The sequence below is a fragment of the Hippoglossus hippoglossus genome, chromosome 18, assembly GCF_009819705.1.
Source record: "Hippoglossus hippoglossus isolate fHipHip1 chromosome 18, fHipHip1.pri, whole genome shotgun sequence".
Classification (NCBI taxonomy): domain Eukaryota; kingdom Metazoa; phylum Chordata; class Actinopteri; order Pleuronectiformes; family Pleuronectidae; genus Hippoglossus; species Hippoglossus hippoglossus.
This window is the reverse complement of record NC_047168.1, coordinates 3,260,688-3,288,268: the sequence shown is the minus strand read 5'-3', so window position 1 is coordinate 3,288,268 and position 27,581 is coordinate 3,260,688. Positions and strand designations below refer to the sequence as shown.

Here is a 27,581-nt window from a genome sequence, read left to right as displayed (position 1 = left end):
CACGGATCAGAGTCAGTGCACAGGGGAAAATAAGCTCACTTGAGTCAGATGATGGCAACGGATTTTGGATGTGCAGAGTGTGCAGACGACCAGCAGGGGGCATTCACACACTGAGACACTGGTAGAAGAGGAATTCCTGCACTAAACAAATCTGGAGAGAGGCTTTCCAGTGACAGAACTTTTTTCGTTCACCTCTCTGAGGAGAGCAGCATCACAGCCAGCTCTGGCAAGTGCACACACAGTCACCCCACAAAGACAGCAGAAATCACCACCTTTACCTGCACAGTCCATCACTGTCTGTGGATGGTAAATGCAAATGCACAGTGAAATTAATGGATTTCTTCTGTGAACATCCTTCATCAAATATCATTATTTTTGTTCGTTGCTGGCCTCCGTTATGCGCCCGCTATTTAAAGGTTGCTGCAAACTTAGTCTTGAACATCAACAAAAAAGAATCACAACAGCAAAAAACTCAGTTCCACACATCGTACCCAAAGTTACCGCGGGAATAAAAATAACGCCATTCTCCCGATCAGTGTTCAGTCAAACTGTTTTAATCAGGCTGCTGTTTCACGTTTAAAAAGTTGCTTTAAGAATACATTTATTGACAGAAAACATTTAGCTGTCAAGTCAAGATAAGAATGGAAAATTTGCCTGAAGAGAATCTATTTGTACAGCCAGAGCTGCAATGTCAACATGTTCACATCCTTAACTTCATCTTAACCTTCACACTAACATAGCTTTATTCATCAAAAGGTTCTTGACAGGAATTGGATGAGGTTATTTGTTCAGGTCTTCGTGAACAGAGAGGTGAGTGATGATGGGATCACACAACCCAACAGTCATTTTCCTGCTCGTGTCAGATGTGTGTGAATCTGGCAGCAGAGTGTTTGCGGCTCCCTCTGTGTTAAAGTCTGGTTTGTGACCAGATGGCAGAAATGCACGGTGTAGATTCCGGAGATGATCCGTGTCATTTGCTGCTGTATGCGTTGTTCATGTCGGGGAGGTTGAGGGGAGGGAGGCAGATGATTTTGGGAGCAGTGTACGTGTAATCCTGATGAGTTTGTTTTTGTGGGTGATGGCTAACATGGTGAGGAAACAGGGGGAACAGAAGAGCCGGGTTGGGTTGGATTATGATTTTGTGAAGCAACACCAGCAGGCGAGGGCCGACGGAAAATGTATGACACCTGGCGATGTTGGATCGTTTTAAAGGGCGGAGCTGAGGTGAAGTTGCCCGGTGAATCCAGATGTTGGATGGGGGAGTGTAGGATGCATGCCACAGGATGCTCTGTCCTTCAATTTGCTCCATTGGCAAACTGATAGGTCCAGTCATGGGCTGTGCCTGAAATCCCCCACTCACTCACAAACTCCTACTTTATTCTTTATATCAGGACTTCTATATAGAGGACTATGTACTGAGCTCATAGAGAAAAGAAATGACATCATTATGACGTACAACAACAATGTCGGCTCCAACAGTATATTTTAAATGTTTATTTTATGCATGATGGTAGATATTGCTCGGTTAGGGACCATTGGTTGTACGCTACTTTTCACGATGCATTGTGGGAAACAATGGGAACTATATAGGGTTTAAAAAATGTCACTAAACAGTCGGACAGCACTACAAAATGGCGAACTCGCTATAAAGTGGACAAATTAGTGATTAGTGAGTGATTTCGGACACAGACTGGCTCGATGGCATGGCTACTGGAGTGAGTGCACCTGGTCAGTGGTGCTTGTGTTGTGACTTGTGAGGGACGAGTTTTCTTCGGCACTAAAATGATGGTGTGTATTTCCTGGTGGGGATTGATTGATATATTGTTTGGTCAGAATCCCAAAAGATGCAAAATGCAAAAGAAAGCTCCATGGCACAGACATGGCACAGACATGGCACAGACATGGCACAGACATGGCTCTCTGGCTGTGATGCCATCTGGCCCCCGGGTGCCTTGCCTGGTTTGCACCTGCTCAGTCTCTATCGGACATGATTTTGTGTGTGTGTGTGTGTGTGTGTGTGTGTGTGTGTGTGTGTGTGTGTGTGTGTGTGTGTGTGTGTGTGTGTGTGTGTGTGTGTGTGTGTGTGTGTGTGTGTGTGTGTGTGTGTGTGTGTGTGTGTGTGTGTGTGTGTGTGTGTGCGCTTGTCGGAGGGAATGTCTCTCAGCAGCTCCTCACACATATCAGGCTGGTTCTGGCTTTCGAAACGCGTGTCGACGGTGTTTAAGTGGTGGGTCCACTTGCTGTGCAACAATGTTGTCTTGATTTACACACAGTCAGTGTTTTTGCTTCATTAAAGTTTTGTTTTGTGTTCACGCTACACAATTCTCACTCCTATGTTTCCTTATGCTTACACTTGGCCTTGATTATATCATTCTAATTCTGTTTGTTGATGGTTTTAAGGGAAGTCCCAGTGCCGTATCGTGGACTTTTCAAAATAATGGGCCACAAAGGGGCCAATTATTTGTATATAACATTCATTCACAATTACAGATTCTGTATGATGCACATTTAAGTAATTTCTTGTTTACAGTTAGCTCTATAGCTTTGATTCAGCTTTGTTCAGTGGAGGTCTGAAAGCAGCTTAGCATTATTTTATAAATCATGTTAACATTGCAAACAAAAACAGCCTTTTAATTATATAAATGAATCTACAGAACTGCCAGTCACAAGATGACACCATGATGGAATATACACTGCTGCTTCTCACATCTCCTCTGCACTCTGCTCTGCACTATGCACTGAAACTGGGGCATGATGGTGCATCACTAAACCCCAGCCCAGCGTCTAACACTACCTGACTGAAGGCTACTGCTAGATTTTTATCAGCCAGAGGGACACTTCCCTCAATTATTATCCACTTTGCACAATATTTTTGGGTTTGGCCTTAAATATGTTTTATTATTCACTTACATTTAGTAAATATATATGTTTTGATTATAACAACTGCCAATTTGTCAACTTCTTGCACCTCCTCCGTAGCTTTTGAAAATTATAATAATAATCTTCGACTATTTGACTATTTCCACACCTCCACAAAAACATACTTGTACCCATAAAAATCGTGTTTTAAGTTCAGTTCTTTCTGATATATTAATGATAATTTGATGACCTCCCTACAGCCTTTTACTTTACCTTGATAATTTCTTAAAGGTTTTTCTTGCCCTGGATGTGTGTTTTAAAGCTACTGGATGCCTAAATTTCCTTCAGGATCAAAACAGTGTCTGTCTGACTGACTGAGCTGTTTTATTTAGCTATCTAGATAAGTAGCAATGAAGATAATGCTGGATAATGATGCTACAAAAGCTGCTAGGCTACAGTTTGGAAGGATATTTCACAGAATGATTCAAAACTTTGACCTCTATGTTTCACTCGATGATAATTAGAAGAGGAGAATAAAACATTCACTTCCTGTGGTGAAGCAAATTACATGAGTTCAACTTTGATGAACTCTGACCAGCTACATTCCCCCTGCATTTGTGTATGTGTGACCGTGCCCTAACGTTTCTGGGGTTCTGTGTCATGATCTGCTCCAGGTGAAGGAGTTTGGATTTCCTTGAGTTTTGTATTATAATCCTTGACGTACACTTCCTTGTGTGCCTCTGCATTAGTTACTTTCTTGTGATCCCTCATGCACGTTGTTTTCATTCCTGTTTGATTTTGACATTCACCTCACTTCCTGTTCCCCTTCCTGACACTTGTGATTGTCTCCACCGCCTCCTTTTGTGGATATAAATTCTCTCGGTTTCCCTTTGTCAGTTTATCTGTTCACATCCCTTTTGTTTCTTTGTGCTCCAGATCTGCTTCTTCTGCTGTTTCCCGGTTTGTTCCTTTTGCTTTCTGGGGTTTTGTTGAATTTGGATTTTTATTCCACTCCCCTGCCTGCCTACACTGCAAGTCTACTTTTGTTATTAAATTCCCACATCCTACCTGCCTTGTCCTTTGGTTTCCTTCTTGGGTCCGACAAACATTTAAACTTGTCTTGGAACTCGTCACTTAAAAATGGACTATTGTGATATAGTACAAATTTATGCCAAACTCCCTTTTGCCAATATCACAAACCAAAGGTAAAGGGTCTGTGTGAGGACAGTAAAGCGAAACTGGACTTAAATGTATTTTTGAGTTGTAGAATAAATTAGGACTGTTCTTTGAAATGCATTAATGCTGCTTTTAATATCACATTTATTACCAAATTTACAAAATAAAAGGGGTTGAATATGGCACCACAATAACAACACCTAGTGTTCCCAACCATATTTAACCTTTCAGGGCTAATGGGTTAAGTGTTATCTATGTTAGGTAGTAGTGTCTCAGCCCTGCCTCCCATCACTGCGTTCTAAAGGCATGTTTTTGACTTTCCAGGGAGAAACACTTGAACCTAAACTTAGACTGACTCTATAGCTGAAGACCCCAGGCTTTAACCTTGAGTGTGGAATAACTTATGGGAGTTCTAATCCACTGCTACGTTTGTTGATGTGACAGCGCATCATTACCCCTCATCCCCCACAGACGAGCATGCCAGTCTCTGCACTCCTCCAACACACACTCACCCACTCCCTCTCCACCTCCACCTCCTCCTCCTCCTCCTCCTTTCCTTTGCCGCCCTCCCTTGACAACAATTAAGATGTTTGCCTTGCACAGTAAACAAATCTGTCACAATTAGCGTGGTTGCAGCAGGGTGCGTTTCAGGGGCTTAGCTTGGGTCCATGGTGGTGGCTGCAGCGGCGGCGGTGGTGGGGAAGTGGAGGCACTGGGAGGCTCTTGTGTCGGAGCTCAGATGTTTAGCTCTGTTGAAAATAAAAAATCCCAGGGGAGAGCGGCCTGTTTGATTGAGTGGGAGTTGCGGGCGGGAAGGCTGCTGGAACGTGGCCCGCCTCTCGGGGGAAATCTGACAAATGGAAACGTATTGTGAGAATTCCCAAAGCAGAAACTTCCATCAAGCGGTGGCAGAGTAAAACTGCTGCGATGTGTTTATTGCTGCAGTGAAGAGGGTTTACAGATGTTGAAAGTTAATGGAGCTGAAGCCTTTTAATGTGCGGGAGGACGATTTCATCACCGTCTGACAGTGGGGCTTGTTCTTGTCCTCAGTTTTACTGGAGAGGTGTATTGTGCTGTCATGGTCAAAGTGCTGTGTCGGATGCTTTAACCACAACAAGACAGACACTGACACTGAATATATCTGCACTTTGTCAATAAGAGAGCTCAGCATTACAGAAACTAGACCATTCCAACCATTTAAAGATAATTGAGGATCTTTAAATGGTTTTAATTTCACATAATTGTTGGTCTGGAGTTGTATTTCCACCCAATGGTTGAATAGCTGTTTCTTTTCAATACCTCCTGTATTCGAAATTCTTATTTCTGATTGCTTAATTAACTGACTTTTATTCTTATCTAACAAATGATAATTTGAACTGACACATCACTCATCGTCTTTGTGTGGCCTGACGCCAGGCGTTTACAAGGTTTGCACAACACTCACTGAATGTCCAGGAGCAGGACATAACTGGATGAGATGACCTCAAGTGTCTGTCGCTACCTGTGGCCACTAAAATGATGTTTTGCACTGAGGGGTTGCATATGCATGATGTAGTGTTAAATAATATGTGTATATTAGATAACATATGATGTCACATATGTTGTCACTTCATTCTCCCCTTGTCTTGCTCTTGATGAGTTGTGAGTCCATCTGCAGGTGCTGAAATAAATGTGTTGTCTTATTCAACAGGAGGTTGCCACCACAAACTTGGCATTGTTGTCGGGATGACTCGAGTGAGAGCTCATCTGGAACCCAGGCATTTAGCAAGACCGGCCACCGGATAACTCACGACATGCAACATCCTCGTACAAGGCTGGTAAGTCATTTACATAATCATTTTAAGTTGCTCCAACAATTTTCTCTTTGCAGTGGACTAGTTATATAGGCTGCTTTGCTTACAAAAATGATGTATCATATCGTCTGACTTCATGACACCTGAACCGTTCCCTCTGTATTTCTAATTGGGTCGTGCTGATGGAAATACTGACTCTGCTAAGATTCTATATGACCCAAACAAAGTGGAACAGGCCGTCAGACGGTAATTTTAGAGCATACAAATTATGCTAGTGATCATAAACGTGCACCCCGCCTTTTACACTCGCTCAATAAACAGGTGGTATTCTGTGTCTGAAACTATTTGGTGAATGCGGAGTATGATTTTCCTATAATTGTGTTTTTATTATTTCACCATTGCAATGCAAGGGAAGTGCGATTCGCTGTTGAACCATCTATGCAAATATTGACCTTGTGGTATAAAATGCATTCATCAGCTTGGACGTAAGCGGGTGTATCTAAAGTAACATAAGTTGGTACAGTGCAGCATGTACACGTTGTTATGCATGGAGGCACAAACATTCAAACACTTACTGGTTCAGTAGCCTGCAAAAACAAGCCTGAAGATTCATTCGTTCATGCACTAGCGGAGCTAGGGACACAGAGATCCTAGTTTTCCTCCTGTCGGGGTGTGTGTTCAGCAGCCAGGGTGAGTTATCAAGCTTATCGCCTTTAATCTGGGATGACAGAGCGTGACTGCAGGGGCACGGGGACCTGTCAGCAAGGGACGAGAGGAGGGGAGGCCCCCCCGCTTGGTCCCTAATAGATGGTCACACCTTTTAGACCACGTAAGAGGAGATACTTAGGTGTGTGTGTGTGTGTGTGTGGTTAAAGGTGTGTGCTAGCGTCTAAAAGTGCTTTATGGTTTCTGAACTGAAGTAATATCAAGGGGTTCAGTGAGGTCAATTATTGGCTGCCTCATTATTGTGGCAGAACATCCTATTAAACTGTGGTGGTGGTGTGACTTACATTGGATGAAGGTGGGTGTGTGTGTGTGCTTGACCATAGAGCCTGGAAATTATTACAACCATTACAAAATCTTATTTCAATAAATTCTTTTTACTTTTCTACTTCTTCTACTTTTCTTAAAGCTGCACTAATCAATATTTAATATTAAGAATACACACCATGTCCACACAAACCCAGATATTTTGCAAAACAAACCTTTCTCCTCATCATTTGGTTCTCTCATCCACAAGCAAATGGCATTTTAAGTCTCTAAACCCGAGAATTACCTCTAATTACAAATTAGCAGCTAAATTTAGCATCACTGAACCACATTACCGACATTCACAGGCGTCTGCCTCACCAGATATTACTTGGACCACGGCATCCTTCTTCTGAAGCATTGGTGATGTAGTCTTTATCTCCACCTACCTAATTTTTGTGTTCTCGTCTGGATGGAGATATTTCAAGGCTTGAAATACTACTAATAAAACATTGTTACTTGTAGTAACAACAGTGAGAATTATCACAGCAGTTATTAGCTCCACAGGGTTGTTTAGTGTCTTTCGGCTCATTTTCTACCTCAGCAGTTTTAGCTCACTCTGTGCTTTCATCAGTCCTTTCCAGATGCTGCAAACAGCTGTTCAAAATGACCTTGTTGGCGACAATTAAATGAATGCTAATTTCATTTGGTGTGCTCTGGAGGTGAGTGTTTGCCGACACTCTCCCCATCACAATGTTATAATGTGGTTATGCTGTGTTTGCAGACTGTTTGAGGTGCATATTGCAATATAATATTCATCAGACAAAGCAACATTTCAATTAGTTTGGAGTTTGTTAGTCGCCACCTGATGAATATTGCTCCTTTTTTTTGGTCTCTACTCGAGATGGAACGGAATGAAAATTTCTGATCACAGCGACAGGGACTAAAATGATCATGGCTTTCAGTGGGGGAGGAAGTACTCAAACATTTTAGTAAAAACACAAACAAAGTACCACATTTACTTTTCTTCTTTAATAAAAGTAAGTAAAGTAAAAGTAGTAAATATGTATTCAAAATACAAGTACATGCAGAGAGTGGCCTTTCCCCCTTCTGCATATGTGGGACCATGAGCTACTCGGGGCAGTAGGGTGTATTTTAGGACAAAGAAGAACCATAGAAGAAGGGTTGTTCAGCAGCAAGGTCTGCTAACGCATAAACTGAGTCAGTACCACCAATGTGTGCTGGACATTTACCAGCTGCAACTTCTGTGGGCAAGAGAACAGCCTTCAGTAAGTTAGATATGAGAGCTGCTTGGTAAAGGTTTTATGACATCTTCAGGCAAACCAATCTTAGTTTCCACATAGAACCAAAATCATGCTTGACACCTAAAGCATCTGGAATCACTGTAGATAGCAGTAGACTGTCCCTCAGCCAAAATGCAGGCAGGAGTAAATGCATACAACTCTGCTTATTGGGCTGCAAGGCAAAGCATGCACATCTACTATCTCTGTCTCCATAGTCACAGCATAACCTGCAAGGTGTTGTGTGTCTGTGGGTCTCATCATTGAAGCAATGCAAAAGAAAATGACATCAGAGTTTTGAATAGGATTTGTTCCAGGCCTAGGGGAGGTGACAATGATGTGTGAGCAACTCATCATCCATATCAACCGGTGGAACCAGTGGAACCAGTGTGGCTGGGTTCAACGGTGGAGCCCTGTGAACTGAGATGTTAGAGCTGGACAAAATGGCCGCTTCATAACCTGATCTACATGCAGCTGTCATGGGTTTGTGTAGCAGAGGTGTTTAAAAATGTGTAATACACCACGGGGAGCGTCAACAGAGCCAGTGGCCGGTAATTGGAGCCAGGATTTTGGACTGTAGCCATGTGTCCAGTGTCTGCAGTAGTTTACCATGGCGAGGAACAAGCGCATTTCCGCCTTCAGGTGTGGAGGAGAGACAGCAGAGAGCAGCTTGTCTAGTGAAAACAGGCGGCATCCATTTTGCAAAAACATATTCCAAGTAACTGGCTTTCTGCTGTCAGAACTGCAGCTTGGCCGGTGATGCTCTGTGGCTCTTGAGTCTCGTGTACAGGCGCCAGTAGGAGGTCATCGGCGGACTGAAGCAACGCGCTACCACCTGCGAGCACCAGTCCATCAACGTCTCTTTTTGCCTCAGCAGCATGTATGGAAGGGGTGCGCTGAAAACCCTTGTGGCGCCGTTTTTTTAAATGTACACTGCTGACACTCAAAGGCGAAAAGAAACAAACAAATATTGGCTGTCTGGGGCCAGTGGGATTGAGAGGAAGGCAGAACACAAATGTGCTACAGTGTAGAATTTGAAATTAGAAGGGAGTGAGGCCAGTATATTGTGGAATACAGACATTGGAGCCTGAACAATTCACTGCTTTAAGATCTTTGATGAAGCTCCGTTCGCCAGGTCGGCTTTTGAAATGGGGAGAATAGTTGTTTGCACGATTATCTTAATGCCATTAATACCTAGCAGGCAAACTAAAACTGTTTATTGGTACACTGGCAAGCAATATTAAATCCACAGCCAGAACCTCTAAGTCACATTTGATTCACAACTACATTTTGAAGCTCATGTAAACAACTTTATTAAATCTTGTTACTTTCACCTCAGAAATTTTGACCAAATTCAATCAGCTCTGTTTTGACAGATTGTGTGGGGTCCTCCTACGTACTTATCCTTCCTTTCTCTGCCCCGGTCTCTGTATGAAAATTGAGCAGAAAGAACTATTTAACTTCCTTTATTTATTTTTCATCTTCAGATCTCTGTAAACTTGTGCCTTTGAAAACCAGTACAGTCTCTGGCAATTCACAAAATCCCTACTTAGTGCGGATGTACTGATGTTTCCAAAGGACAGGACTCAAACAACCTTTGTGATGCTGTGGGCGTTTATAACACAGTCTATTTCTCCAATGTATCAGGTAGAAGCAACGGCAACAGGATAAATATCTTCATTTAAAACATTCCAAATGATTCTATCAAGAGGTGCACAGAGTAAGAAAAAGAAAATCCTTGACTTACCCTGTGTTTGTCTCTGTTGGAACGGTTACTTGAAGAGAAATGATTTCTAATCGGTGGTGGATAAAAGCCTCAGTTGTATTTACTTGTCTTTATGAGTTTATGATCTGTCGACAGAGTAAATTCTTGGTCTAACGTGCGAAGAGTCAAACCAAAAGCCTTGAAGTACAATGGAAGCATTTCAGTGTTACACCACATGGGAGGGAGCAGATTACGATCTAGGTCAAGATCCCTGTTCTCCTCATGAGAGTGGAGACTCTCTCGGGGTTCATCTTATCACAGCACCAGAGACGGCAACTCCCAACTCCCAACATAAAACATCTAACCTAACACATTCCTGCTGTGGCCTTCAGACCTCTCAGCTCAACCTATCAAAAGATGTACAAGTCACAAGTTCCCTGACATCACGGTATTATTTAAATATGCCGGAAAGGATTCATACACGCAGTCGAATAATTTCACTATTATTATTATTATTGGTGTTGTCACATTATTATTACTATTATTTAATTGCTAATTGACTCAGTGCAGGCTCACGCGCACACACACACACTGCGAGAGAGGGGAGGGTTTATATATAACATAATAATAGAATGATAAATAAAAGTTAATGAAATAAAATAAACACCAGGAATAAATAGTGATAATAAGCCAGTGATTAACACTAAAGCAAAGGAAAATATAACATTAGAAAATTAAAAGACATTTTCAAGTTTCTTCAATCTGGTTTACAGTCATGACATTACCTCATGCACGACTGACAAACACAAATGAGTGAGACCTCAGTGGTAGTAATTGCAATTAGCCCAATTATTGACATGAATACAGATGAGTCTTGTGTAGTTGTAGTTACAGTGTGTAGTTGTGCATTTGTCTTTTGGATTCTGGAGCATTTCTACAACAAATTCAATGAATTGGCCTGTTGCTTTGGCGATGTGTTCTTGTGTCAGAGTCTGTAAACACACAAAGAAGGCAACAGCACAACAACATGAAGACGTGGAGATACTGAAAGCTTCACTTTAATTAACATTATTTATTAAGAAACCATTATGTTTACCCACCATTACCCCACATCATGCACTGAGGTGAAAGTGAACTTGCTGTGTTTCGTCTTTACGCAGTGATTTTCTTTCTGCATCAACAAAGTCACCATCTTTGCTCTTATTCCACCAAAATATGTGCAGACTTCAGATTCTCTTAGAGAGCTGAAAAACACCAGAGCTGTCACTGACTTCATGTTTTCACTGATCCAAAACAAAACTGGCTGCTGCTGTGTCTGATCTCAGCTTTGACTGATGCTGCAACAGTGTTAATCAAAAGCGTGATCATCACACATGGCTTCAATGATGATGAAAAATCAACACAATAATAGCTTAGAAACAGTTTTACCATGATCTTTTTTGGTAAAATTACAAATGTTTCATCTGATGAAAATAACTGGCTCTTCAGCTGCTAGATGTTTTATTTAATACCTTGTTGCCAACATTGGGCCTCACGCAAGAACATGCTCATCTTCTTCTCCTAAATTCCTCTAACCTGCTACGTCAGATTCAACAAATACTTCTATCTTCAGAAAAGTGTGCAAATGAAAAACCCAATGAATGCCAGCTGTGCGTATTTGAGCAACAAGTATGATTAACGCCCTGATAATGCCATATAGGGCTACACCTTCTGCCCCATGTGTTGCTCTTCCAGCATAGGTGGTCATTTGTGTGTAGCGTAAAAACGACGTCATCATCTTCATAAACAAACCTTAATGTGTTCATGACAGATATAATGTGAGGATTCAATTGTAGACTTCTGAGAGGAGAGATGCAAAAAATCTGAGACACATTTCAGAGTGCATCTCCCCAGTATAACCTCTTAGCCAACGAAATTCAATAAATATTTCATGGCCCTCATTGGTGCCTGTAGCATCGTCGTGTGTGTGCATGTGTGTGTGTGTTTGTTTGCAAATGAGAAGTATGGATGAATAAAACAGGTCATGCATCCTCTGAGTGGAGAGACAACTCAGGGGGAAGCAATCCTTGGACCGCGGGAGTCCAGCTTGTTAGCATGCTGCTGAACGCAGCTTTGTTCGTCATGAAATGTTCATGGATAATTGGGTGTTATGAAGATTAATGTGCATTTGCTTTACAGAGCCGCAGCAGAACCACGAAAAGGGCCTGACGCTCTGTGGCCTCGAAATAGCTCCTTCGCTTCAGGATTCATTGATCACCTGAATGATCAGCTGATTTCATTTGTTCATTCATGCATTCCTCAAGCCACATGTCTCTTTATTGAAAATATTTTGCATATGTTTGCACTCCAAAAAGTTATTTTTCTTGCAGGCGCCTCGCATTCCTTGACAAAATTTTCCCTTAAACATGTTTTCATTCTCTTGCAAAAGTGTTATTCGAATGAGCTCATCAGTGTCCAGTGTTTCTCTTCCAGAGAAAACCTACCATGTAGCCACCAGGGGGTGATGGAGATGTTTTTGCATTTTAAATACAGTTGTTACATTTAACTGTAGGCTGTGTATACAGACGGAATGCTCCCAATAGTGAAGCCAAAGAGTCTCAATCGCCCCCTGGTGACTCGCTGCAGTATAGGTCCTAAGGCCCAACCCTCCATGTTAGCGGATGGGACACGGAAACTCTCTCCAGACATATTTGAATAAGTCAGTGGACAAATGCAGTTTAGGGTTTCGATTTCATTGCTATTTGACTTTTGTGTTGGACCTTTCATTTAAATTAAAGCACATTACATCCAGACTCACTGCAGGCACACACACACATACACACACACACATACACACAGCGGTATGAAATATTTAAACTGATGCTCCGGTTAAGGAGGTGCAATTACAGGCAGCGTGCTGACAACAGAGGTCATGGAGGGTGCACACCCTGCTATCATCTGCACACCCTGCACTTATGCATAAAAGCACAATTCGAGGCAGAGCGTGGGCCTATTGTCAAGATCACATGGACGTTTTTTAAGTGCTGCCAAATCAACTCCATCACAAGACTGCAATTCCGTCCACGAGTCCTGTAGTCATCTCACAGACACTGTTCCTTTTTAATACATATCATCAGCATTGACTGAATTATTCAACATTTTTCCAGGCTCGTGCATTATTTAGTATTGACTTTTAATTTGTTTTGTTACAATGACCAAATAAATAAGACATAACTAACTGTGGTTCCGAGAAGGGTGTATATTCTGCGGTTTGAAAAACAAGTGTTTTCATTTCTAAAACTTTACTAAAGTTCAAGATTGTTGATTCTCAAGGTGTATGAGAAGAAAGGAAAACTATAAGAGTCAGAAAATGGAGCAACATGCACACAAACCCGAGGTGATATAGTGATTATATAGTGTGGGTGTGTTCTCTTCTCCCCCCCGCTCCTTTTCTGCTACACTGATGCGCTGTCTGCCCTCGCAGCCATCAAATATTCAAACTGCCTCTGCTCCTGTTCTGCCACTGTGGACACCCGAGTGCACTGATCTGAGCCAACAACACCGCTCCGTCCATTTATTCCCGACCAGCAGCAGCAGCAACAACAGGCATGTAAATAATTAACAGGGATCACCTTTTTCAACACTGATACTGCTCACAGGTCACCGAGACCAGAGGGCTGGCGTTAAGAAGCGCTTCAGCTGAAATGATACCGTACAGCCTCGTCTGCTTGAAAATCTTTAAACCTTCCTAAAACTGAGACATCGTTCTGCAGCACAACTCCATTTTAAACATTGCCCGAAAGAACATAATTTAAGGTCGGTCATTGGAGACACATTTGAACTCAAGGTCTACTTGTCACAGCGTTCATTCACACCACAGTCTTCTTCAGCAGATTGGTGATAGTTGTTCATTCAGTGTTATTTCATCATGGGAAATTCCATTGTGGCCTTTCCTCGTTGCTTTTGCCGTAGAATTCAGCTGCTTTGAATTTTTTTTTTAATCTTGTTTCGTCCACCAAGAGGTTATATTTTTGCCCCTTTACGTTCGCCTGTTGGTTTGTTAGTTGGCAGGATTACGGAAAAAATGACGGGACGGACAAAACTTGGTGGAAGGATGTGGTATGGGTCAGGAAGGAACCCATTTAGTTTTGGTGCAGATCCCAGATTTTTATTTCTTCAACATTGTGAGATTTCCTTCGACATTTTACCAGATTTCCCACAGGATAATTATTGGATCTTGATTAAAACAACCAGGAATGTTGAGAGGACTGATATTTATGAGTGTGTGTGTGTGTGTGTAACTTGGTGCAGATACAAATAAAAATCAGAATCTAGTGAATTTAAATGTGGCTTCATAAGGGGACTGTTGGGCCTTGGTGGAGGTTTCCACTCTACAAAGTGACATTCTGGTTTGTTCTTTTGTTTGTCAGCAGGATTACCCCAAATGATTTCTTCTACACGTGGTGGAAAGATGGGACATGGACCAACAAAGAACCAATACAGTTTTGACACGAATCTGGACAAAGGGATGGATTCAGGATTTTCACTTTCTTTAACATCCTGAGATAATGATTGGATCTGGATTAAAACAAAATGTTGAGAGGACAGAAATTTATGAGCGTGTGTAATTTGATGCAGATACAAATAAAAATCCAGATCTCGTGAATATAATGTGGTTTCATGAGGAAACTGTTGGGCCTTGGTATTCAATTCTATTCAAGTCAAGTTATTGTTTTTTCACACACTTATGAGAAGAAAGACATTTTGAGTATAAAACACTTAAGTGACAATAAAAAGTCTTTAATTGTCTTCTCCATGAAGAACCAGGGCATTTACAGAGGTTTCTGATTGGTGGAAACAAAACAAAATATTTAAACGTGTGTGTGTGTGTGTGTGTGTGTGTGTTCATGTGTATTTTCTCAGAGCTGCACCAGCAGTAAACACAGCACTGACATATAATCACCTTGTAAAGTTGGTGTGGATTACATGTTGGCAGACACGGAGACATTCATTCTCCTTTCAGCTCTGTTTTGGGTAGAGAAGACTATCTGCTCCTGTAGCTTCTAAACGCTCGGCAGATAAATACCCTGTGTTCTTTTTCACTCTGGCTTTCCAGTGGGTTCATCTGAGGTTTATTTACCGAAAACAGTCGCCTGCTGCTGCTGCTTCTGGAAACACGGTTGATGAGAATGAACCATAACAGTTTAGTTGGGACCATTGAACCGAACCAAACCAATGAGCTTAAAAGAAGCTACCGAGCTCGTAAGGCCGAGGGCACGTCAGGGTTGGTGATGACTCCCTGGATTCTTTACAACCTGCCCCCCTTCACATTACACATTTTCAAAAACTCTTCATGCTCGTTTGAGTGTTGAGTGTTCTCTGAGATATTTTATTCAACTAAGGTCGCGTTGATGGAGGAGGAAAAATGTGTTCATATAGACAAGGTCTAAGACAATTAATTAATTTCCCATAAATGAGTAGCCACACTGGAGACCTGAGCTTGATGAGGCCTAATAGAGCAGTTGTCCACTTGCTGAAGTACAATCTGAATAAAGAGTTGCAGATCATTAAATACTGCAACAACAAAGCTGTGTTTAAAGAAAAAGATGGAAGTTTGTGTTGTCTTCCTCCTTTTCCACAGCACCTCCCACTGTTTTTAACTGCAGACTCCTGCTGAGACCGGCCCATCAGAGATTATCTTTCATTTTATCTTGCAGTCAGATCACTGGGTTCCTACACTGCTTTTCTTTTAGATGCTCCTCATGGGGCCCATACAAGTATGGCTGAGGACACTTGTTATGCCCCTTTACTGTGGAACACACTGGCCCTGGATATTAGAATCACCAGCTTTCCAAGGATTTTCAAGAATAAATTATTTGCTTTAATTTTAATAATTGGTTTTATTTCACTAATTCTTAGTTTATCCATATTTATACCTTATGTTAATTTCATATATTTTATTTGAATGGCATTTATTTATAATTTTATTGTTATATTGTACTTTTCAATCTCTCTCTCTCTCTCTCTCTCTCTCTCTCTCTCTCTGCATAAATCAAATTGAGTTTTAGTTAAATCCAGTCGATTCCACTCCGGGTTTTCTTTGCTTGCTGCACTTCGTGATCACCAAAACTAATAATCTTCAAACCAGAACAGAACAAAGAATCATAGTTAAGATTCTGTGGCTGCAGCTGAATGTCTACATTCAGAGACGGTAAATCCTCGTTTGACCTGAGGAGATGTCCGACCCCTACCGCTCCTGCCCCACGCAGTCATGGGTTAGTCCAGTACCTCTAGATATAATTGGATGGGGAGGGTGGACACAGAGGAGACGTATTACTTACTGGGATCAAATGTGAACTCTGACCTCTCTGCCAGCTGGCCACACAGGCAGCGAGGGAGGCGAGCGGACTGACGGCCCTTTTTGGGGCGAGTGTTTACATTTCGTGCTTTAGGTCATCTCATGTCATCTGAGTCCCCACATCTATTTGAAAGATAACGCAACAGAAAACACACACATCCGGAGAGAACTTAGGAGCAACTGCTTCTAAGCTAAAAGACAGGAGATGCATTGGATTTACAACTCAATTGTTTTGGGCCGAGCTCAAATGAATGTAGCATATTAGATGTGGACTAGAAGGTTGAAGATATTACTCTACACTGACAGGCACTGTTGGATTGTAGCACCTTGTTTCTGTCATATCCATTGTTACCACTGGGTAAAGTGTTGGGGCCATAACTCTACACTGGGTTTATCGGCTACATTTTCAACCCAGTGATTTGAGTGTATTCAGTATATCTCACTCTGTGTTTTTGGGCATCACTAAACATTGAGGATGTTTGCTCCTGATTGTATGATGGAGTATTATAGGGCCACGATGAAGAAACAAAAAGTCTGAGATTGGGTGAACATTTTAAGACTTTCTTATCTTATCTTAATGAGTATTACGTCACTCTCCTTATGCCAAAGCATCATGCCACTTCTGACCCCCCCGTGTATCTCATTAATATGAAATGATCAGTTTCAAACCCTTTCAATAAAATCTACTATAGAATCGATGCCTCTGTGAAGTAGCTCGCTCTGAAATGTGAACCTCTCATGTGGGACAGCGCACTTGAGGATGACGCTGCGGTAGCTGACCAGCAGGTGGCGCCGCAGAGCCGCCCCGAGGACCGCGCTTGGCACAGAGACGCGTCCACGTTGTTCCCGCTGTCTGCCCTCGCTCCAGTTCCCTCCCTCCTTCCCTCACTATCTCCCCCTCTCTCTCTCTCTCGGCTTACAGTGTACTCCTATCTTTCTACCACAAGCATCAGCAGTCTCTCCATCAGTCTCCGCGATACGAGCGCTTCTCCGGCGCAAAGCATGGCACCTCTGCGCCCCAAAGAGCCGCTCTCTGCCGCTGCGCACCTCTGCGTCTTTCTGTTGACCACCTCGGCCTGGATGGCACTGCCGGGACCCGCGCTCTGTGACAGCGGGGCTTTAAACCGACGCGGCGGGCTGGACCGTACGTTTGACACGGGCGTCGGAGACGGAGGCTCCCCGCCGGGCTTCCAGAGGGACGGTGACGAGGGGAGCTCGCCCCGCTTCAGGAGAGCACTATCCCGGGAAAAACAAATGGCACTGCTCAGCAGCTCCTTCGTGCTCAAAGGGGATGCGACCCACAACCAGGCGATGGTCCACTGGACAGGAGAGAACAGCAGCGTAAGTAGCCTCTCCCCTCCCCTCCCCGTCCCGTCACGATCCGCTGGTCCACGCACCTTCCCCACCATCCCCCTGCTGCGTCTCCATCCATCTCTCCAGCCACATCCTCACACCTCACCACTAACAAGTTATTGTTCTCGCTGCCGCCGCCTGTACGCACGCACGCTGCGCAGAGAGCGGGACGCACGGTGTGGTTTTACGCATCCAGATGGTCCATGTGATGTGGATGTGCTCCGGGCTTTGTTGTAACCATGTAATATCGTCACAGACACATGCCGTCAGTGGTCAGACTTCCATTACATCACACGGTGGCTCAGGGTCACGAGCATCCTGCTCTTGTGTTTACAGACCGCCGCGCAAAGCATTCAGGGGGAAACTCGTTATTTGTGTCCTTTGTGCGCATTTTATTTACATACTTCTTCCTCTTTCCACTGAGGGAACTCTTTTTAAGTTCAATTACCGACCTCGTCAAGATCCCCTGACCTCACTTTGAGAACCACAGCAACAAACACTCACGCCACTGTGCGCGATAACATTTTATAAGGAGTCCAAGGACGCGCCTGAGAGCGCACAGAACCGGCGTGGAGACGGGCTGCGCGCACTAAACAGACAGGCTCGCTGCTTGATTTAGTCACACGAAGCCACGACTGAAATATTGATGGAGCTTTTTATCCATGAATTTTGCAGCGCCTTGTTTACTTGGGCTCTGAAACGTGATTTGGCATGAAAGGGAACTGAGTTGCCCACTTTTCTTTTTTACATGTTTTTAGTGTCTCAACAAACGGTGGCATCAAAACACATTTCAGACAGATGTTGGGCAGATATCAGGAACATTAGTCACACATGGATTGATCAGTGATGACAGGAGACATGAGGCATCTCTGATATTCCAGAGACACTAAATTAGGCTTTTTGTGAATATTCTAGAGGCATTTAAGATGGAGATTAGAGGCTATGAACTATGATAAGGTCACTATATGAATATCATACAGTTTTTCCTCTGGGCCCTGTGAAGTGGCAGCAGCTCCTCTATGCAAACAAGAGCAGTCTTTGTGATGGACATTGACAGGCGCCCTGAGTGGTGGTGCCTGGTGGGGACATCTCTCGCGATCAGAAGCTCTCTGTCGGTGGAACACGTTGCTGTTGTGCTGCGTCCGCCTGCAGACAGAGAGAGAGAGAAATGATCGGACCGTGAAACAGCCAGCAGACCTAAATATTCCACTCAGATTTGCTCACAGGACCAAAACAAACTGGCTGGTGAATGATATTGGGAATGGTAACATCTGCACTCAAGACTGAGGCAAAGGAGAGGGGATTTAAAGCTGCAGCAGAGACCCTGACACGCTGGAGGGGCCAAATGGCACTGAGAATTTAGAAAAAGTTAAACTTTTGCTGCCAGATATCTTGCAAAGTGACACAGTGTGTTGTGAGAAGACGAGGATGTGATGATTGAGACACAATTTAGACTTTAAGGAGTGTTTCTGTAAGGGTAATGGTGACGTTTGGAGCTCCACAGCTGTAAAGTTGAACTGAAATGTGAATTCTCCTCACTATAGCTGCTTTCAGACACGCACTGAACCCTGGATAGCCTCCCAAGGGGCTGTATGTGAGAGCGCAAATATCCGAGTGAGATGCTCCGGACTTTCTCCAGAGTTTCTTTGGACCAGCCCCCCGAGTAAAAACTCCAGACACTGATGAAGATGTCAAGAGATGATGTTTTTTAAACAAACAAATGTGACCTCCGCAGCGGAATGGACACATAAGCTTACGTCCTGCTGCACAGTTGTTACCTGAACGCTCCTAAGAATGTCTGTGTTGTTATGAATGCGTCTGAGCGGAGAATCACCTGCACCGTTATTTATTTCTAAATGAAAAACTCTGAATGCAATTGTACTAACATCCCCTGCACTTCATGTCTGTAAACGGCTTATGTGACCTTTGGCAGTTGAATCATGATAAACAGTGATGTGCAGACTCACAGAGAAACACGTATGTCATATGAGGCTGAGGCTACATTCAGTATCCAATGCTTGTTTTCATATTATGTGACTCAGATCAGTTTTGAACACCATAAATCCCGTGAACTATGAACTTTTCAATTCTGATTTGGGCTCTATGTTTGTCCTCATGTGGTTTTAAATCAGATAAAACATATTTAAAATGAGATATCAGTCACTTGATCGACATTCATCCCAATTCTGCGCTGGCGGGAGCAGCCCCCCACATCCTGAAACTTTAATAAAATAACCATAAAAAGCCATAATTAAAAACACTCTCTTTCTCCTTATCCTTATTATCATCTGCTCATGAATGTGCAGCCTTCCACTGCACTTCAGCTTATGAATGAATCTGTGAACACTGACTTCAGCGGCCTCCGTCTTCACTTCCAGACAATGACGAGCTGCATGAGACGGCTTTGTTGTTGTTCTCTGTGCATGTGGGTGACTTCAGGACCGCTCACACCGGACTCTTGCTATCAGCCACATTTAAATATTCATGTGAACAGACAAACAGAGCATGGGAGTGAAATGGTGAGAGTTTCTCCTCCGTGTTCACGTTCTCTACGGCACAACGCTCACGGCCGCTCTGCTCAACACTGCTCCGTGTTCAACACAGATTCTACTCCACTCAAATCAGTCACTGCTGATACGCAAATACAACATGAGAGGCCGTGTAGTGTGGATCAGTTCAATCTCATGAATGAAATACTAAAAATGTAAAACTCAATTTAATAAATGTGTAGTTTTCATTTGTCAGAGCAATGCAAATGAAAGATTTCCCCTTTTTTTTTAATGTTGGATCTAAAAATGGAAAATTAATAAATAGAATATTGGAACTTTTTATTTCTAATTGAGACTTGGGCTGCTCGATGTGGTGGTATCTAAGCGTCAGACTCAACCTGCGTCTGATTGGCTGTCAGAGGCCTCTATAGGCTGCATCTGATATTGAATACTGCATTTTCAAGAGCTCCTCTATAAAGTGATTTTTAATGTAATTGATGAACCCAGAGGCTTTGGCACATTTGAAAGAACAAAGCAGCTGTGATTCAAATCAATAGGTATACTTTTTAATTGCTCCATTATAAATTTTGTAAACCAGTAATCAGACCAGACAAACAAAGAATATATATTTAGAAATTTCAATTTTCCAATTTGCTAATTTTTTTTTCATTCAGAAAATTGAACTGAATTAACAAACAAAGACCATGAGCTTGGCAGATTCATTTCATAAAAAAAAGAAAGACCCCAACTTGTGAGTATTCAATCCCACTGCAGCTGATTTTTGAGAGGAAATAGTGTGTAGGGGGAATGGGGGAACGGGGCATGCTCCATCGATCTCTGGGTGTGAGCATTATCAGAGTGAAATTGCAGCAGGTGACAAGGCGACGCTCCACTCATTGCTCCATGCAAAGTGTTAAAACTGATGACGAGACTTTGGCATTTAGGTAATTAAAAAAAGGCGACATTTTCCCGACGGTCTGCAGCCTTTCTTGTGATGAACTTCCTCAACTACATGTCCACTTTTTTAAATAAATAAATAAAGTTAATTTCATCTACAGGCATCCAAGTGTTTAGGCTCCAACTACAAGTTCAACCTATTTTTTAATTAATTTGGTTTACAATCTGAAAGGTCAAAGAGGACGAGTTCATCGCCGCCTAATAAACACAGACAAATGTTGCTGTTCAATTTCCGTGAGGCTGACATTTATGAGCAGTGCACAGATTTATGGGTGAGGGGAAAAACTGAGTGTCTGCCTGCCTCCTCCCTTGTTTCATTATTTCGTTTTCAACTTTTTATTGAGGCTCCGACTGTCGGGTAGGGAGGGTCGGCAGCACAGGGGATTTGTCACACGTGACTCGATGGTGAGTTGTCGGGGATGCAGAGCTCACATGAATATAGTCGTTTTCTTTGTGATGATTTGAGCGAATCCGCACATCATTGCATGTGATATGTGTACGTGTGTGTTCTGGCTGACTTTGTTGTTCATGTAGCTTCAAGGTAAAAGAGCTGTTATTGAAACCAGCTCTTGTCTACTCTCCACTCTCCCTGAAGCAGCTATGGCGACAGTCACTTCACTCTGGCAAGCTTTGCTTGGTCAGTTGATGGCTTACAGCAGAAGGCTTCCTCTAAAGGTGTCTTTGAAGTGCACAGAGTGTGCATGTATGTTGTATCTTGAAGGAAAATGGAAAAAAGTAATTGGATGTGGAATCAAGATCAGAAGAGTGCAACAGTAAAATACCTACTTTACAGTCAGGATCTAGATCATCACCATTTAAAAAGAAAATCCATTATGGAAGAGGTCAAAGGTCACCGGCGCAGCTTCTTGATAATATTCATGAACACTGGAATAAGCAAAAAAGAGAGAATTTCTAAGTAAAGATCTCAGAGGAGAGGCAGGAGTGATGTTTCTGTACAACTCGGCTCATTATCCGGCACATTTAGTGTCTGTTGTAAATCTGCGTGTACGGTAGATCTTCCATTAAGTAAATATCAAAGCGACAAAAAGGCAGCAGGCTTGTTTTATCACTCTGCTTCAGGCTGAAGAAATTCCCTTGCACACACGGGCTGAGTTATTTCTCCACGTTAAAATTCCAGATTTAAACCAACTTCTGATACAATAATGCTCAAAATATGCTGCTCTCTCAGGAGATCACCCCTCAGCTGTTATTCTCCATGAAATAAGTGTCTCTACTTTCCCCAAATATCCTAAAGAGAAAGTCCCTTCCTTTTTTTGTCTCTTTATTAATTTAGTGTCACCATTAAAACAAACCTGCAGAGACATTGTCAACGTGTTATCATGTTGAAATCTGATTGGCCTCTGAGGTGTCCCTGTCCTGTCAGTAGTTTTTTTTTAAACAATGTGCTTGAACAAGGAACAATTTTCTAAATATATCCAATGATGTGTGGCTTAGAATCAAAGCGATAGAGCTAACAGTAACCGAGGATTGACGTGTGTAACTTACTGAGTCGGGAATTGTGCATGGATGTTGGACATATAATTGCCCCCTCTGTGTAATTTATGGCCCCTGATTCAGAAAAATCCTAGATAGCCCATCTTGAAAGCAACATCTGGTATTTGGATGTGTGGTGGATTGGATCTTTCTGTTTTTTTAATTTTTATGTCACAGAATTTTGTCTTTTCTGGGTTTGCATTTTAAGCACATTATTTCCTGTTTTATTTTGAAACTCCTTCTCTTCGTGTATTTGTCTTGCTTAATTTCCTGTCTGGGTCCTGTGATTGGCTGCACCTGTTCCTGATTTGTTTCACCTGTGCTCAGTTTTCCCGCCCTTGATTTCTCCTGTTCTGTTCAAAACCTGAATTCTGCTTCCTGTTCTCCTGGTTCTACTTCAGACCCGTTCATTACTGTAAGTCATATTAAAGCAACACTAGGTTGTTCTTATACTTTATCACAACAGCTTAAACTTATTATAGGGAGAATGACATGTCTGCCATTGCCACAGCGCCCCCTGGATGCCTGGAACTGCACTGTGTATCTCTGGTGTACCATGCTGGAACATTACAACCTGCATATGTCACACACCAACAACCGGAGCAGCTAGCAGCTAGCGGCTAGCTATAAGAGACAACTAGCTCTCCATTCTCTGTGGGGACATCATGGCAGAGCCAAGGAAGAAACCAAAGAGGACAATGTCAGAGGAAACAAAATAAAGAGAAAGTGAGAAATTGCACAAGAGTGAATATTGGAGCATATTTCACTTGTTGACGAGAGCTAAAGGATGCAGGACAGATACCGACCAGGCAAGGAAGTGACAGGTAAACAAACATTTATCTCTAACTTTACAGCGAGTATGTGGAGGAGTTAGAAATGGTCTGATGTTGGTGACTCCTAGTAATGGCATAAAAAATATCACTGTGATGAATGGCCTGAAAGCTGCACATATAATAATAATAATAATAATAATAATATATAAAATTCACAAGGCAAAATATGTGTTTGAGAGGTCACTAGGCACCAAAATCTAATTAGTTCATAGTTGAGTCCAAGTGAAGCTGATCTTAAGATATAATGTTCAAGAAAACATGAAAATACTTTGTGAGGCCACCGTGACCTTGACCTTTTAACTGCCAAAATGAAATCTAAGTTCAAGTGAATGTCTGTTCCGAATGTGAAAGAATTCCCGCGAGGCGTTTTGGAGATATCACATTCACGAGGCAAAAAATGGTGCTTTGTGAGGTCACAGTGACCTTTGACCTTTCAAAACCAAATTGTATTCAGGTCATCCTTGAGTCCAAGTGAATGTTTGTGCGTTGACATTCCCTTTGGGCATCCCTGATATATTGCATTCACGAGAATAGGATGGACAACCCCAAAACACCACTGGCTGTCACTGGTACGGAGGCATAATAATACAATGTCATTGAAATCAAAGAAAACAAATGATGCAATACAAAATCAAAAAATCTGCATTATTTAAAAGTATTGGGAAAAGAAAAGGATAAAAGAAAGTAATGCAAAAAAAAAAGGAAATTTACATCACAAAAATAATCAAAAAGACCACAAACATATGCTTTGCGGTCTTTTTGATTTTAATATTTTTAAATTCTTGCTGTGTACTAATGAAGATTACATGTTTGAGAGCTTACCAAGGCATTTATATACTAGAAATCTGTCAACGTGCATGTGTGCATATAGAGTTAGTAAGTCCATAGAGATCCTGTGATGGGATATGAGGCTGTATAATATGAGAGCAGCCTTCTGAATGAGGAGAGCCTCCACTATTGAAAGAGCTCTCTTTGTGCCTCTCTCTCTCCTCTCTGTGAGTTGTTGACTCGCCCCAGGGAACTCTGGGCCGTGCTCGTCTTTCTCTATTTCTATCGTGTGTGTGTGTGTGTGTGTGTGTGTGTGTGTGTGTGTGTGTGTGTGTGTGTGTGTGTGTGTGTGTGTGTGTGTGTGTGTGTGTGTGTGTGTGTGTGTGTGTGTGTGTGTGTGTGTGTGTGTGTGTGTGTGTGTGTGTGTGTGTGTGTGTGTGTGTGTGTGTGTGTGAACGGCCTAACATTTAATAGGGTCTCTCGATTTTGCTTGTATCGATTGTTTCATAGAGAGAGAGATTAAACATTGGCATTTCACTTGCACCTTTTTTAAAATGTGTGTGTGTGTTGCTGATCCCTAGAAGCCTGTCCCACAGTAAGTGATGAATGTGTGGCAAAAGGGGCGCCGACAGTCCAAACACTCTTCCAACCCTCCAACCGCATAGGGGAATTGTGGGTAATTCCTGGTTTAAGAGCTCTCAAGAGTGGGTATTCATGAAGAACACAGAATTTACTGACTCGTAAATCTTCATGGATGTAAAATCTAAGAAAAAAATAGGACTATCACTTCATACACTCAATGTCACAGCAGCCATGTATAGATGAAGAAACCCTATTGGCCCAGACATGGAAAGGATTGACAGATTGATGGCTATGTCTCGATTCTGTGGGTGGTGGTGCATGGCCCCTCTACGTAGGTAAAGCAATTTGTTTGGTTAAATCCAATAACGAACAAAACTTTGGGATGCTAACTAGTTCAAATACCTTACCATAGGATATAATAGCTGCAGATGGTGGTGCAGGGGGTTCAATGTGAGAAATCTGCTGCTTCTCTCCAGGGTTGATGCTGGCACTGAGGAAAGTGGTACATTTTCTCAAAATAGTTTTTAACGTTTACTAACGAATCAACACAAATTAAATATTAATTCAATTACACGTGTCTTTAGCATTTGCATTGAGAGCCTGATCACCAATGGCCCTGAGATACATCCTCAAGGATCCATGAACCTCTGAACCAGAGTTAGTACCAGTCCATGAAGCAGATAGTTTACAGGATATCTGAAACAATCACTGAATGAATTAGGATTCATCCTCTGGGCACCATTTAGCCTGTGTACAAAATTGAAATTGGTCCAATTATTGAGATACTTCATTCTGGACCAAAGGGTTTTAGAGACCAAGAGACATTGTTATCCCCACTGCATCTATCTAAAGGTTAGAAATTCAAATTGGTTTCTTGAAACTACCTTGTAGCATTGATGAACATCAACCCTTCAGAAAAGCAGTGATTTTATCACATTTGCTCTGCGTATCGGCAAATTGGGGTTTTATTTTATTTACAGTTCATTTCACCCTCTTTATGTAAAGAACATTATGTGTTTCCACCTTTTAGCCTCATCCTCGCGCTCCTTCCCGCTAAACCCTGTGGTTACCTTGCCAACGCCACCTTTAGATTGCAAGCATCATTTCAGCCAGTCATGTCAAAGGATTATCCTCCTGCTAATCTATACATGGCATTGCTTGAATTTAAATTGAGTATTTAGCAGGACTATAATGTTTCATAATAAGGAGCTTGACTGTATTTGCATGGTAAATAATTGCTCCTGTAGGTCTGCAGACACAACAACTCAGAGCCATACTCTTTCAGGTCACGCACACGTGTACACATGCACTATGTAGGTCTCAGCATTCTGACTGAATGTGAAAGGCATTTGTTCACGCTTCACATGTTAAACAGACAGTTCATTTGGCCCCTGGTTGTTCGGCTGTGGAAAATTGTTTGCACATGTGAGGAGAGCCTTTCTCGTCATTTATCTTGTCGTGTCCTCGTTCATGCTGCTCAGAGAGACACTCCAAAACCCAGACTGTAAATCATTCGATGTGTTTGCTGGTTTCGTCTCTGTCTCTTTTTAAAATCTGAATCATTTACTGTCTCCAAGAATGTCTTTCCTCAACTTCAGATGGTTCCTGGCTGCTTACTCTTTTATGGATGACTGATACTTGTCATGCATCGTGTCATTATGGGGATTTGAAAGATATGATGCTACATTGAGCCGTATTAGCATTTAAAAAAATGCATATTCTCCAGTGAAAGTAGTACTCCACCAAAAATCATATGAAAACATCGCTATGTATATATAAATGGTTATAAATACATAATATGGCAAAAATATTTGCTGGATTGTCTCACCAATCAAAAAAGCTTAAACATTAAATGACTAAATCAGACCTAAAATTCTGTCACAGCAAAAAATACATATTGGCTGTTGCTCATGGGCTAGAACTGATAGTTCTCTAACCAGAAAGTCAGCGGCACTTTCCCATTCCGCATGCCAAAGTGTCTTTGGGCAAGAAATTGAACCCCAAATTGCCCCTGATGGCTGTGCCATTCTCATAGAGAAAAGTGCTGCCCAATGATTTGAAATATCTTGGTACAGCTCTGGATTCACAAGTGAGCTTCTCTGAAAATACAAAGTATACATTCAGGCGAAACTCAGCAGCCTCTGTGTTAGGCAGCAGGTTTTAGAAATAGTGTACAAATCTATTGTTGAGAGGGCTCGAACTCTTCATCTGCCTGCCTATTACTTTCACCTAAACCGAAGAATAAACTCTCTAGGATTGTGTCAATGGCAAGCAAAATAGTTTGAGCCTTTGAGCTCCGGGGGGCGCTATGGAGTCCTTCTAGCAACAAAAAATGTATTGTAGAAGTCTTTCATCCCAAGTGCCATCAATATCCTTAACTCTACAAAGTGGCCGATGATATTTACCCACATATATAGACATGAACTGTTTATGTATCATATGAGCTTGTTTATCTGTTTGTTTTCACTGACTGCTTGTTTGTTTTAGGATGTTATGCTTTTGTGTTTGGTGAGCTGAAGACAAATTTCCACCTTGGTGGACTAAAGATATATTCTATTCTATAGATGCACTGTGCGTGTGAATGGGTGAATGGCAAAAACCTCTACTGTAAAGCACTTTGAGTGATCAAGACTAGAAGAGCGCTATATACATAAAGACTATTTACCATATCAGTGTAATCTAATCGGGCTACCTGGCACAGCAGAATGCTTGTTGTCCTCACTGTGGAGGATATATCCCGTCTGTCGGCATTCGTTGACACGGACAACAATAGCAAGTTAATTGTCTGAAACATTAAAGCACTGTGGATGATCGAGCTTATCTGTTGATAAGATCTCCTTTCAAAGTGTTCCTCTTAGTGTGGCCTCTGTGTTGGCACGGCATCGCTCGTTGCCACTTGGCGCTAGGTAGCGTTTGTCGCTTTGATGCCATGGTTGCCTTGCTAACAAGACCTTGGGAAAGTACA

The 27,581-nt window shown here is 42.2% G+C and overlaps 1 protein-coding gene and 1 long non-coding RNA gene across 8 annotated transcripts in view; both read left to right on the top strand.

Annotated features, from left to right (window-relative positions):
• LOC117779209 overlaps positions 1-27,581 on the top strand; it is a 315,610-nt gene that overhangs the window by 3,443 nt on the left and 284,586 nt on the right. The gene's annotated exons all lie outside the window — the stretch shown is intronic.
• sorcs2 (sortilin-related VPS10 domain containing receptor 2) overlaps positions 16,859-27,581 on the top strand; it is a 291,814-nt gene continuing 281,091 nt past the window's right edge. For 4 of the 7 annotated variants that reach the window (XM_034615090.1, XM_034615088.1, XM_034615089.1 and 1 more), the window contains exon 1: positions 17,002-17,481. In XM_034615090.1, coding sequence (XP_034470981.1) covers positions 17,143-17,481 — 339 coding nt within the window. In that variant the 5' untranslated portion in view covers positions 17,002-17,142. Of the gene's footprint in view, positions 17,482-27,581 lie in introns of all 7 variants that reach the window. The other 3 variants (XM_034615086.1, XM_034615085.1, XM_034615083.1) reach the window with 2 other exon arrangements.